At 35.4% G+C, this 15,319-nt stretch overlaps 1 protein-coding gene across 2 annotated transcripts in view; it reads right to left on the minus strand.

Annotated features, from left to right (window-relative positions):
• The window catches only part of Ire1 (serine/threonine-protein kinase/endoribonuclease Ire1), a 161,110-nt gene that overhangs the window by 116,999 nt on the left and 28,792 nt on the right, over window positions 1–15,319 (minus strand). Inside the window, exons 4-6 of one of the 2 annotated variants that reach the window (XM_081731223.1) lie at window positions 13,512–13,657; window positions 7,174–7,302; window positions 6,851–6,958 (exon numbers count right to left, since the gene is read on the minus strand). In XM_081731223.1, coding sequence (XP_081587349.1) covers window positions 6,851–6,958; window positions 7,174–7,302; window positions 13,512–13,657 — 383 coding nt within the window. The remainder of the gene's footprint in view (window positions 1–6,850; window positions 6,959–7,173; window positions 7,303–13,511; window positions 13,658–15,319) is intronic. The other variant, XM_081731224.1, reaches the window with a different exon arrangement.

Here is a 15,319-nt window from a genome sequence, read left to right on the forward strand (position 1 = left end):
GCGGATTTCAAAATGACGGCCATGAATGACATACACTCCAAAAGTTGCGGCCCCTCATCAAACCTCTGTTCCCATCATCACTTTTTACTTTTCCCGTCGATTTTCAAACTTATGCAGGTGTCCAAGGACTTTTGACTCACCCTGTATTCCTATATGTGAATGAACATTTTTTTTCGTACCATGTAACCCCTAGCATTTATGTAATTGCGTATGTAGATAGCAGAATTTAGAATGTTACCTACTAATTTTTTTGTTATATATATATATATACGTCATTCAGACGTTGCTGTCCAATCTAGTATGTATATTGTTACATTTTTTTAATGTTCTAAATATGTCCTTAACAGTTAATGTTATTTTTTTTTTCTTTCTCTAAATGTAATAAAATGTATAGTAAAATGTAGTTAGTGGTTTCCTTTAGAATATTTTATCCATGTTTATATGGTGTCCCGTGTGTATGTGTGTGTAACTGAGTCACAATTTTTAACTTTAAGTAAGTTGTAACATTAACATTTGTTTATTGTAATGGTGTTCGTAATGCATGACGAAGGCCATGAAGGATAAATTCCAAACTAATCTCAATCGCCTCTGGGAGAAAAGCCAAGATAACAGGATGCGCCTAAATAAACGATGATTTTTCAGAAATATCAAAATTTTCATCTGTGAAGAATGTATGCATTACTTTATTTTTTTTCCTGGCTGATTTAAATGTGTGATCGATCTCTGATTTTGGAGTTCAAAGACTGGATACTGGTTAACAGTCGTTCCGAAACAACGGACAAATAATAAAGCTAAACTTTCTCGTTACCCGGGATGGGTCAGGGCAACTCCCACTGGTGTAGTTGCCTGGATCCAGGTCGGGGCTGTATGGGTAAACATGTCTCTCTTCCGGATCACTTTAATATTGATCCTCAAGCAATAGCTTTTTGTGTACAAACTACCCTTCGGTAATTATTCAAGGTTCTTCACCGTATTCCCATAGTTATCCAGTAATTCCTTCTCCCCTAACTTCCTATCTTCTTCTTCCTTTCCTTCCTTCTTCTCTTCTACCTTCTTCTTTCTCTTGCTCACTCTTCCTTTCCCTATGTCTACTAAGAAACCTGAAAAGAGGGGTCGTGACTGGGAGTTGTCGCTATTGACACGGTCATTAAAATTCTTTTAACATTTCTTCGGAAGTCCGATCAGAATTGGTCCACCCAACAACAAGCATTTCGAAATTAGAATGCAATAAAATCCATTTATTTTATTCATACTTAATTAAATTGTTCTATTCAAAGTTTTACAACTGTTTTAAAATTCGGAAAAAGGGTTAACGACATCCCCTTCGCCCAAACTCGATTACTTTTATTCTCTTTTCATCTGTAATTGCTTGACATTCCTGGGGGGATGCAGTTTTCTCGCCATTTTAAGCTTCTGAGGTGTACATGACACTTTGCCAGGTGTCACACGAAAACCGAGGAAATCTATCGTAGCAGAGAATAGCACCGACTTTGACGGACTGAGACTTATATTCGCATCCGCCATTCTTTTCAGAAGTTGTTCCATTGTGTCCAATAAATCCTCCGGTGATTCGCCAATAACTGTGAGATCATCATAATAGCTCGCCCAAGACAATTTGTATCAATTTGCAGAGGGTGTAAGGCATCGATTTCAAGCCATATGGGACTCGTATACACTGGAAAATTTTCATTTACCAGAGCTCTTTTTATGTAAAATGGGATTACTAAGATACTTTGTAGAGCTCCTTTCGATCAAGTTTTTATCTAACATTTCTTGCAGCAATTGTCCCAGAATTCTCCTCTTATCTTCCGACATTGACCTTAGTCGAGTTGAGAAAGGCTGAGGATCACTCAACTCAATTTTGTGTTCATAGAACGTTGGTTTCCCCAGGATCCTCAGAAAAAAAACTTTTCGTACTTATAGAGGAGTTCTCTCAATTTTTCATATAGGTCTTCAGGAAGCTTGACCCTCTTCATTAGTTTTTCAATGACATTATCTTCATCCTAGTAATTAATTTCTCTAGTTTCTAGCGTTTCAGAGTAATCAAATTCCCTATAAGGAATTCCCCTACTCGGAATTTCCCATCCGAAAGGACTGAATTTTATTATCATTTTTGATGAAAGAAGAAAGTCTCTGCCCATGATAATAGACCTCGAAAAGCCACGAACAAATGGAATTTCTGCTCTAACTAGAGTCCAAAAAAATCGAGAGGAACAACCATAAATCCAATTGTCTTCGCCCCTCCTCTGGCAAAGCTCACATTTACAGAATGATCATGTAATTTTATTCCGAACTTTGACCATCTTTTCGCAATCTCTTCATCTACAGCCGACAGCGTGCTTCCCGTATCAATATTCAATTGATAATTATCATTAAAAATAGAGGTATTTATTAATAGCGGCCTCGAGGGAATGGAACCTTTGTCTCCCCTTCCCCCCCGTCGGTAGAGCCATTCCCGTTTTTTGAATTAGTTTTCCTAACTTGACTAGCTTTGGTTTTCTTATTTAAAGGATCATTTTTGCTGTGGTCTGGGAAAAGTTTTCTTTCTTCTTCTTGTATTCCTCTCCAAAATGATTTTTTCCTGTTCGCAGGTCTTGATTTACGACGCGGACACTATTGGGTGGACTGTCTGTCCTTTTCCTCTCCCTGACCGCTCTTCTTACCCTTACCCCAGTACCTCCGTCCTGTTTTATTTCCAACGACCGCGGTAGGGGCGGGGATGATTGACAGCATGTGGTTTCCAGCTAGAAGTTCCTCACTTTGGTCTGTCGGATAAACAAATTGTGTTCTTTCTTTTTCATTGTTGAACATCCAAGATCAGTTTGCCATATCCAAACTTATTTTTGTCTTTCTCAGATCTTGACCAACGATAATGGGAGTTACGAGACCGTCTAGTACGTAGAAGAAGTGAGAGAATTTCCTTCTCTTGATCCAAATATCTACAAATATCTTTCCCACAGTCTTTACTTCTCCCGTTGCTAGGCTTAGGAGCAACCAACAAGATTCGAACCGGGCCCCTCTCCGTCTCCACTGATCCGCTACTCTCTTATGGATGATGCTGATTTCAGATCCAGAGTCAAGGTAAAAATAATAGCGTCCACGATGTATAAAACCGTAAATAAAAGGGTTCTTATTTCCCTTTCCTCTCCTTTCTTTTTTCCCCTCTCTGTTACGCACTACAGCCGAGACGGGTCTCGAACCTGTATCTTTTTTCTTTAGAGCACAATCCGCTGCTCGGTGATTCAATTCTCTACAACTGTAACATCTTATTGTCCTTTTCGACTGACTTTGCCCCCCACTAGGCTTCATATCCTTTTGGTCTCCCCTTCGGGACCGTGCTGGATCGAGAGCGCTTAATGGCGGTATCGAATCTCTCGAAACTGCTGTTGCATCATGTCTCTTAAAATCCGGGGCCGAATATCCCTGACGACCTGTCCGACCATGTAAGGACAGTTCCATGTAAGATAGTTCTCCCAAAAGAATGGACCGAATATGCAGGGACTCTATTTCCAATGCCTTAACGTCCTCAAATTCTCTTCCATACAGGAATTGCCTAAAACGAGGATGCGTCTTAGAAATTATCCTTCTAACCTGATCCTTTTGAGATGGAACAGATTCTAACCTCTGAAAAAGTTCACTCATCTTTCTAATAAAAACGGACAGACTTTCGTCTGTATATTGAAGTCTATTGGCAATCATATTTTCAACTTCCTCGGCATAGTTGAAACTGAAAAACTCCTTCAAAAACGAGTCTCTGAAGGTCCCAAAAGACTCAAATGGCCTCTTAAACTCCCACTACCTGCAAGCTGGGCCAAGGAGTAGCCTAGGTATGAGAATATCCAGCTGATCACTTTCGCCGATATCCTTCTGAGAAGCGTAAGACTTGAGCGCTTCTAAAAACTGAAAAGTACAATTATCTCCTTCACCACTAAAAACCGGAGGTTCTCACTTAACTTCCTCAAGACCCGATTTTTGGGAGCAACACCCTGTATGAGACGACCTATTTTCAGATCGAATTTTTAGTTTTCTGACAGCGTCTACTGCTATATCAGAATTTAGTTCGATGTTCCTTTCTATATCCAATAGGTTACATACTGTTCCCTCTTCAATCGCTATGGTGTTCTGTCTGACCATTGAAGCAGCATTCTTCAATCTCATAATTTCAGCCAAAATAGTCTCCCGATTCAATTCCTGTTCCTCAGAAATCCCTAGGACCTCCCTAAGACTATCTACTTCAATATGAGAGTCCATCTTCAAAAAAGTGCACCTTCCTGATCTCAAAAACATAAACGTAAGAATCCAACGGAAAATTAAACAAAACTCCCAAGAGAGATAACCAAAAAACGATAAAACAAATCCAATCCCGGACGAGCAAACTCACTTTATGCCACCTCCAAGTTCGTCCCCCAATCACTAATCACCATTCCTCGTTTAAAGGAAACATATCGAGAACCGAACTTGTGTCCACAGAGTAAAAACGGCTCATTTAACATCTGTGTGCACCCAGGAGGAATAGCATAGTTAATAAACAGGAAATAAATAAAATGAGCCCCCAAAGTATATCTCTCTCTAAGCAACGTACTCAGATTGGTCTATGATGCATCGGGTTTAAACAAAGCTTCAAAACACACCAAAAAACAACAACAAGAAAGTTCTAATAACCTTTATACGAAGATAAAAGGAAAATGCCCAAGGATTAACCTATAGTAAATCTTTATTCATACTAAGAGAAAAAAAATGTCTCGGATCATTTATCTGGAAGTAATGAATCCAGCCCTTTATAGGAGAGAACCATTTATTGCGCATATCTCCCAAAATTGTCGGAGGAATACTAAAAAATCGCAATTTTAACTAAAGCATCAGATTAGTCTAATTCCGCCTCCTTCGTGAGGCGTCAATCGGGACTCGAACCACTAGCTTCTCCTCCCTCTAAAGGAGTAGCGTGGCTCAAAACCAGTTAAAAAAAAAAAAAAAAAAAAAAAAAACGGTTCAGGACTTGATTCGCATTCCCCTTCACACAACCCTCTTGCTGTGTGGTACAGTTTACAGACCAACAATCTCCGTAGCCCTCCAGACTCTCTTCCTCTTAAAAGAGTTGTGGTCTGAAAATATGTCACAACTATATTTGATGCATCCCAGCGATACAGCCCTCTTGCTGCATCGTGTCTTCTCCAGCCGCCTCTTCGACCGAGAAAATAATAAGAATTCCAGAAAAAAGATTCCGTCCCATCTTGGACAGAATCCCAACCATGTACCTCTTTACACGGCCGAGCTGGAATCCTCTTCCACCTATGATTCTCCTGCTCTTATATAGAATTTACAGCCAACGGTCACCAGCTAGACGCTTGGTTTAAAATATTTTAAAATTAACGAAAATAATAATAATAATAATAATAAAAAGGAAGATTAGCGTTCGTTTCTGGCTCTCCCCTAAGGGAGCTGTTAAAAAAAAAAAGTCCTGTTTTGGAAAGAAGAACTGTTGTTAGTTAACAATTAAGCTACATAAAACAAAATTATACTAAAGACAAGAATAAATATAGATTATGTATACTGTAATAATTAATTTACCCAGCCGGGATTTCTTTCTAAATCTATATTAACTAAGAATACATAAGATATACAAAAATAATAAACAAAATATTAATTACAAATATTAATAGCAGCTCCCTAAGAGGGGACTGCACATCTTAACTGTAGCTGACAAAATTTTTTAACATTCCTATCTTGAGACCGGACACATTTCCTTGATAGTTGTATGAAGTTCTCTAAAATTTCATAGTAGCGACAGATTTTATTATACTAAATTTGTCCTTTGTAACAGGTATATGTACACTTTATCGTTAAGATTTTTATTTTCTCTCTTCTCGATGAACACTCAGTTTGTTTTCAATTTTGTGAACTAGATAATCAAGATTTCTGGCTTTTTTTTTTTTCAAAATATGATTAGATATGAAAGCAAAATCGATTTGCTAGAAAACGAAAAATACGTTAAAAGAACACCAAAAACAGGTTTTCGAAATTTTGGAAAAAAGTTTCATTTATTTCTAATAAGTGAAACCGAAAACCCGGACTTTGTGCCCACCGCTATTCGAAATATTTATGTTATGAACCATCATGGCGTCTGGGTGATCTGTATGAATAATAAGATAGGGTGGGGACGCTTTGGCTCCTTTCAATGAAAGGCGCGTGCACTTTAGAGACTAAACTACGCATGTATCGATTCTTTTTACTTCAGTTTCAGGAAATACAGTGTCATTTAAGAAAATAGAAAGGTTTTTTTTTTTTAAGTTACTAATACATTATGCCCGTGTACTTTGCTAAGAATAAATATCCAACGATATATATTTAATCCCCTAATAGAAAATTGTGTGCTGTTTCAAATATCTACATCAATGTCCTACATCTTGGTAGAGAAAACAACTTTGGTAAATTAATGTAAAATACATACGTTTTAAAAAACAAGTATCGCCACTCGAGATGGATATGTCATGGTTTACGGATCCCTTCATGTTGTTTCACACATTTTCGAGATCTTCATAAAATTTTCGGTAATTTTAGGTGAATATCAATACTTTTATTTCAGTCATACGTAAGTGAAGTGAGAGATGTTACAATTTTTCACTACATTGTTCAAAAAATCTTAAGGCACAGTTATCTTTTTTTAGGATATAAGAAATTAGCCAAAGACAATATAGAGAAACACATATATGGGTTCTATCTCTACCTAGTTGCGACTTATCAAGTCATGGAAATGTGAGATGTGGGATGGACACGTGGAATGAAACGTGGAATGACCCAAAAGCTACTATCTTAAGTACGCAAAACTGATAAAACAATACTTGAAGCTTACCATAGTTGTTCAACGACTCTGAGGCCATTGCCGCAGATGAATATCCAAAGAAAGTAACATTCCACTTGGCTTCTTTTCTCTTACTGTCCACCATCATAATCGTATATTCTTAAAATATATATTAAAAAGAGAGAGAGAGAAGAAATAATTAGAGATCTTCGTGTTTTGTAGAAATCAAATCAAAGCAACACAAACACAAAAACACTTAGTATGAAAATAATATCAGACAAATTATGTTTTAAAAATTATACCTCTTAATATATTTAATAACTGCTTTGAAAACATGAAACTAATCTTACTTTTAAATTAAAAAGATAATTTACCTGTTCTTCCAATAAAGATAGCGTCTGGATTTCCAACTGGACATATTTCAGTTACTTTGTCAAAACTCACTGCTGGCTTTTTCACTCCTGTCTTCGGGTCCACCATAAACCACGTGTCTACCTTCTTTCCTATATAAATATAACAAAAAAAGTTGAGAATCTGTAATATTTTGAAAATTGTCTGAAATACTTTGTCATTTCCTCAATAAAAGTTTCCGTTTTCATATTTTGACAATGCAAAAAAATTGCTAGAACGGATTTTCATTTTTTTTTTAAATTTTTATTTTTAATCTGCCAGACTTCGACTTTAGCCCCTGCATGTTGGAAATACATTTACATATACAGATACTTTTCACTAGAATAATATAAACCTCCTGAAGCTACTGCAAGTCAAAGTAAGCTAATATATATTTATTTATAAAATGAGTTTATGACTATTCTCTCATCTTTCAATGTAACAATTTTCAATGTACTCTCTTCAACGTAGCTAACGTAGCTATCCTAACATTTTTCTCCTAAGTAATTAAAGAATTGCATCTACTTATTAGATTGCATACAGTATCATCAGTTGTGTTGATTTGTTAGCATTTAAACACACGCTTCATTATGTTTTTATTGAAATCTCATAATCACGGCTCGAAAAAATGTTCTTCTGATCTCGACGTCGGTTCTGAAAATCAGGCACCAAAATAATACAAATCCAATTTTATATATTAGACCTATATGTTTTGGCCTTAAATTTTAGTTCCTGGCGCAAAAAGTACAGCATACCTTAGTGTATAGGCTATCGATCCCAGTTAGCAGCAAATGACGAAAGTTACTTAAAGTTTTATAAAAGCAGTAATATGTGTTTCAGTTGATGTACAAGTTTTGTAATCAGAGCACTGAAATATCGATTGTCCACTTTTCGGAATGGGTTAAAATCCTCTAATGATGGGCTATTCATGTCAACGAACTTCACAACAAATTTATTATAAATTGTTCTTCATCCATCCAAGCACATAAAAATCAGATATACTGGCCCGAAAAATCTAACATCAACAAAAGCTAAGCGCCAGACCCGTATTTCCAGTCACCATGGTGACCAAGCGTCCGGTATTTTTTGACCTCTGCTCATAACTATCACTCTTGATATTCAAATTGATTTATAACAAGTAGTATATACTACACTATTTAAGTATTTCTTTGCTACAGTCGTATTCCTGGATTTAAACTTAATAACGAGCTCTACTGGAACAGACTTATTTATAGTGACCTTTAGTTCTAAATTTGTGGCACATGATCACTAACCCGAGGTACAACAGGTCTGTGAGTCACGCAACATTTTCTACAAATTCTATTAAAAAAAATAAATAAATAAATAAATAAATAAAAATAAAAATCTCACCAATTCGTGTTGCAATAATGTATGTGCAAACTTTATGGTTCGATACTTGTATTATAATCCAAGTGATGGAAAAATGAGCAAAACTTTATCGAACACATTTTACATATTACTCAACCGCGTTTGACGTTAGTTATATATACTTTATGTATATCGTTGGAAAGATCTAGATTATACAACAATAATCCAGAAACAAAAGATAAAGTTATTATAATGTTAAGGAACTTTCTTATTATTTCCCATTCACTTTAACGGACTGGAAAAACGAAGATAGAAAACTAGGACTAAACTCACTTTCCATATATAGGGGAATGGAGAGGACAAATTTTATTGCTTCGCTTGAAATCCCTTTTATTAATTCTTTAAAAACTGTATCAACAAGTGTTTAGTCAATAGCTATTTCAGCCAATAGATTCACATTCGATCAAATAACTTTTCTATAACAAAGGAAAAGGTACTTTTGAAAACGTTCTATAACACAAAATAAAGCTAAAAGTAATGTAAATTGAAGCACGAAAGAAATGTTTAGATTTACCATTCATGGTAATGTCTGGAAACAAATAAATACCTACTATCCATTTCATAAAGATAGGCCTCTGATTTTGCGGTATTCACCCAAAACATTGCATTGTTGTACCTCGTTAGAATTGTTGGAATGTTGTCTTTTCAATAATTAACACACAAAAATTTCTTTGGTGTGTGTAGTGAGGAATTAATGAATTAATAGGAATTAATGAAAAAGTGCGTATTTCATCGTACTTTTTTGGTAGATCAATGTTTATAGAACTATATATCGAAAACGAGATCACGTGAAATAATTTTCTGTGCACGATATGTAGGTGCATCTATTACCTGTAAGTTCTGAAAATTTCATTACTCACCACTGAATAATTTTCTTATTATTCCGGTCCTTGTGATCTTAAAGGACCTTTTTCAACCAAACTGTTTCAATTTGTTTAAAAGTTATAAACAATGACAAATATGACAATATAATTTTCTCTGCTCTGCGCCTTTCGCTATCGTTCCACATTTTCCTGGCGCGTATTTAATCGTGGTAGCTGGGTCGTGCGAGGGAGATGTGTTGCGGAAAAAAAGTGTCCATCGTTTGATTCAACTATTGGTGTTAGTCATTCGTTTGTTTTGTTACGTATTATTATCATACATCATTTGAGAAGTTCTGAGAAATCAATGATTATTAAAGCCCGAGCTTAATTTGATGGAGAGAAAGAGCAGGGTATAATTAATTGTATATCTTAACCAGTGAAACGTACGCCCGAGTGTCTTAGTATTAGTGAGCGAAATGTGAAACGCGTTACAAAAGAACAGTGCGAAATTGGGGAGGTTTCATCTCCAAGGAAAATTCCGGTAGGCCAGAAAAATACATATTGGATGAGTTTATGGAAGGAGTGATTAGGAGAAAAGTGTGTGATTTTTATACGGTTCGAAAATTCCCTATGGTAAGGCGTGTTTTGGAAAACTTGAAAACTGATGTGAATGATTTTCGGGATATGAGCGAGACATCTCTTTGGCGGCATATGAAGAAAATTGGGTTCAAATACAGAAAATTTAACAAAAACCAGTTTTAATGGAGAGCTCCAGGATAGCAGGGGAGAGGGATTCCTTCTTGCGAGAAATTACGTTTTTGCGTAATAATGGATGGACAATATATTATGCGAACGAGTCATGGTGCGGGGCAAACCATTTGACAAAATATGGGTGGCTAAAGCAGATGATGCCGGATATTTTGAATGAAACATTCGATTATCATAGGGGAACAGTACAACAAGTTAATGGATGGAAAAGTGGAATTCGAACTGGGAAAAAGAGTGATTATGTGTCACATTGGAAACGAAGATGGATTTCTGGAAGATACAGAGGTATGCTTTATCGGATAGAAAGGGGGTTGAGATTATCATTCAGAAATTAATGCTGAACATTATGAGGAATGGTTTTAAAAAAATTAACAGCGTTCCGACAAAACCAACCATTGGCATTGATCAAGCACCATATATCATCATGATAAACCCAGAAACGAGAAACCCATCTATGAGCTTGAGAAAGGCCAATATCATGAAAGGATGCAAGGACTCATATGAAAGGATGAAATGGTGCACAACAACTTGACTGAGGAAGATGTTGACTGTTCATCCTCTATTAAGTGTCCACCAAAACCCGTGAGTTCATTAGCAGTATTCGCAGCTGAGATATCATGGCGAACTTGTAGACGAATGATATGTGCATGATAAATAAAGCCGTACTCTCAGCTCCACTCCCTTACCGACATAACCGTCCGCTACATGAAGGGAGACATTTCGTATGGTGCTGGTAGATATAGACAGATGCAAATAAAGGAAAATGAAGAACAATTAACTCAACAGGAAAGAGAAATCATATATGAAAAAACAAGCCTGTATTTGTGTTTTAGTTTATGAGTAGAGTACGTTCTTATATAATTTTGTAATATATATGTAGGATGTTTCCGTGACCTGGGGACAAACTCAGAGTAATGACAGACGATGTCAAAAGAAACAATTTGAGAATACGAACAAGTATCCGGAAATATGTCATTTCGGAGAAAGAGGCCACCGAAAATTTGTCGGAACGGGATAAAAATGGCCATAACTCGAGAATGAAATAGAATGTTGTTGCTGCCTTTAAATGCATTGTTGTTATCATTACTATGTCAAAGAGAATTTGTCAGTTATCAACGATTCTGTGATACGTTTTAGGCTTACCGCTACATAGCTGTGGAGAATGCAAATTATCCTATTATACACAGGTATATATATATTTTTTTCATTGTTGCTAACTTTGACTTGCTGCGGCCTTTAATTGTATTGTTTCTATCGTCAATATGACAACAAGAGTGGTCAGTTATCAACGATTCTGTGAGTGAGTACAGCGAATCGAAGTATCAGCGATTCTGAGTACAATTCAATATGTAATTCGATCTTTCGATAGTGGCTCGTTCCACTTCTTAAAAAAAAAAAATCACTATAAACATCTTTATTATAAATATTCTTCAATGGCTGCAAGTGTTAAACAACTTTAATAAATATATAGCAGATAAATACATTTGTGCAGGGGGGCAATGGAGAGGCAGGTGCACGTTTGGCGGGAGTATAGCCCTATTTGGTGGTCTACCAGGGGTCACACTGAATCTTTTTACATCACATCGTATACATTTTCATCTATAGCTAAAATACGTTTTTCCTACTGTTTAGTTTTCAATGTAGAGTTCAGACGTAATTATCTCATCTTCGATTTTTGTACTATTTTTTGTTCCACCAACTCAAATAACTCAAACGTAATTTAACCTCTCTGATTCTTGTTTTCACATATTATTAAATTATGTTTAAACTGCTTTCTCTTTTTTTGTATCATGTGTCTTTAAAAATCACATTCTTGTAGTACAAGTCTTAAAACACAATACACATTTCGCTATTTTTAACATGATTGACATCCACTAAGAATTAACTGAAGTTTCGCTTTAAAAAACATAAAAAGTAATTTGATTTGCAGGAGAAATAATATGATTTAAAAAAAAAAGTTTTCTCTAATGATGATTATGTCTACTTTAAACCTGACTGTACAGTACCAGGGTGTCCAGCGATCATGATTTTTGAAATTTCCGCTTTTTTCTTGCACATTTTACGAATTTTTCCCGATTAAATATTGGAAGATTTTTAATGAAATTAATATGATCACACATCAACAGAAATTCTGTACGTTACTCATAAAACAAAGCTTACTGCTATAAGGGGCATGAAAAACTGAGCTACACTGAACTGTATTATATTGAGCTTGTTACCCAGACAATACAGTTGAACAATACCAATTCAACCAGTATTCTGACACAAGATAATATAGCCTCTCATCACAATTATGTACATTTATCACAATTTCTAGTAACACGTCCTGCAATTTTAAATTTGTGCCGTCACTCTATCGTACTTTTTTCTTTTAAATCTTCTACTGGCTCTTGTATTAGTGCTACTTCCCAGGTAGTTAGCTATCGCTTCTTTTTAGCTCCAACTCTTTAATTGCTCTAGCCTGCTTCTCCTTCTCCTCCAAAATTTGTTTCTTTGTTCTCATTTAAAGTCCGCTGTTTTTCGTGGGTCTCTTTGTAGCGTGAGAGTTTTGAAATGCTTGAATCATTCCCTTTGTTACATCTATTTTTCCCACACCGCCTACACAGTTCACTGCTTCAATAATATGCCGTAGCGCTATCAAAGAGCGTTTCTTTTGGATCGGAACCACTCTTTGTAAATTGAGAATACACCCTCAATATTGGTATTGCGATGTGACAATATCAACATCATTTTAACCAAATTAGAAAGATTTTCAAAATAACTTATACAGCTAATTATATTCAACCAGAATATGTCTAAAGTATATTCTTTGCTAGTAATGATTTAGTGGCTTCTTTAGTTTCAGGCTTCGAAAAACATAGTGCTTTATACACTCGTGAGACTTTATCAGCAACACAATCTGGCATTTTATTGTTTTTAAGAGAGATTTCCAAGCAAGACTTTTTTTAAAAGAAAAAAAAAGGGTCTTATATGCTCTGGATTTAGGCCCTCTAATTTTAGTTTCATAATGGAATTTTCCTTTTCTCGTACGCTAGACACCATGAGAACATCTAACTGAACCTCATTTCTCTGCAAGAACTATATGAAGTGAATTATAAAAGATTGGAACCGAAACAAGTAGTAAAGTGCCACATATTAACTGCAATAAGATCGGATCTGGGTTATAAGACTAATCAATGATACTCTCAAATAAAGTATTTAGTACTGACTTCCGCTTATGATAATTCGAAATATTTTGATACTTCTGATATTTCCTAAGATTTTCAAATTTCAGTTTGTGAAAATTCTAACATGATGAAGGTATTCTATATTAAATTACTTAAACAGAACAGTATTTATATTACCATTTGCTACGTGTTTACCTGTGTAAAGAATCCCATCACTGCTTCTACAAGGGGAGGTAGCAACTAATTCTGGAATAGTCAACGGCAACTTTTTCAAAGCATCCTTTCCTGATCCACCAAGAATATATAGAGATCCATCTTTCGGATCAGGCAAAAATAACGGCCTAAAATAACGACCAACAATTATTAAAAATTATTCGATAAACAAAAGTTCAGTTAATCTAAAATAAAAATGGCTTTATAACTTACGTTCGAAATTCGTTAATACTAATTTAAAAATTACTTACAACTGAAATTTCCAATTTACTTAAATATACAGTGCATTCAGAAATTCTATGCAGAATCAATTGCCAAATGGGTATGAATATTTAAATGACTGAAAATGAATTACCAGAAAATCGTGAAAACATAATCATATACACAAAAACACCTTAGCTGAATGCTTAATTAGACAGGGTGGGAAAGAAATACGAAAAATAAATAAATAAACAAAGAAATAGCCGAGAAACGTCCAGATGGAATTCCGAAGCGGAAAGGAAAAATGAATTCCCAGAAAACAGAGAGCATATAATATATATATATATATATATATATATATATATATATATATATATATATATATATATATATATATATGTATATATACCACCAGTCCCATGCATTTTTCTCAGCTCGTAATGCACGTAGATATTTCAAACACAAAATTGAATTACCAAATCATATGTGAAGAATCAAATGGTGATGCTTCCATGTCTAGTGGCGTAGCGGAAATACAACTACGGGGGTCAGCTTCAAAATTTCAAATGGAAAGTGGTATCAATTTCGATTTCTTTGGAAGCACTACTGAAAAAGAAACAACTTTTACAGAAAACACTTTTTGTTAAATTTTACGGTTTGGCATCTACGTCTGTTATTTGTTGTAAAATTGCTACAATCAGACCAGCCGTCCCACGCATTTTTCTCAGCTAGTAGTGCACGTAGACATTTCGAACAAAGAGATTTGGTGCTAGACAGACTGTCAGAGTGAAAACAAGGAATGAAATTACTTTTGCACTTAAGTTAGGAGATTCGAAAACACTTTTTCCGGATATGTATGAAAAAGAGCTGAAATGCCATGCAGCCACCCAAATGTAAAAGGAAGTATCTACATTTTGCTTGTTTTGAGAACTACTGCAAAAAAGGTAATTTTGATAATTAACGTTATTGTTAAAGACTTTGTTTTGTCAATGGTCACTAAGTGTTCATTGACGCCGAATAGAAAACAAACTCTTTAACAGTAACGATCAAAAATCACCTTTTTTGCTGTTATTCTCAAAAGAAGCAAAATGTAGATACTTCTTTCACCTTTGGGCGGCCGCATATGAAACAGTTAGCTAATCGCTTAATGCCATTATCACGAAAAGAATACCTGAAGCTTGTTTGACTTAGCCGAAGAACTGGAAATGAATCACAGTTTCAACAAAGATAAACAGAGTTCTGTGAAAGATGTTTACTACGAGTTTATGAAGTGACATCCCAATTTGTTTCTTAGAACTCCTGTGTCTACAAATATATTGAGAACAGCAACTTTCAATAAGGAAGAAGTTGCAAAGTTCTTTTCGAATTAGTGCACACTGATGGAGAAATATTCTTTTCCATCATCACAAACATTGAACGTCGATGAGACTCGTGTATCATCGTATCATCCTAAAGTGATACGTGAAAAAGGGAAACGAGTTGTGAGCAAGTTGACGTCGGGCGAAAGAGGTCGAAATATAACGTTGATGTTCTACATGAGTGCTACTGGTCAGTTTGTACCAGTCCTCTTCATATTTCCGCATCAGAGA

Source organism: Thermobia domestica, chromosome 11 (assembly GCF_964235325.1).
Source record: "Thermobia domestica chromosome 11, izTheDome1.hap1.1, whole genome shotgun sequence".
Lineage (NCBI taxonomy): Eukaryota > Metazoa > Arthropoda > Insecta > Zygentoma > Lepismatidae > Thermobia > Thermobia domestica.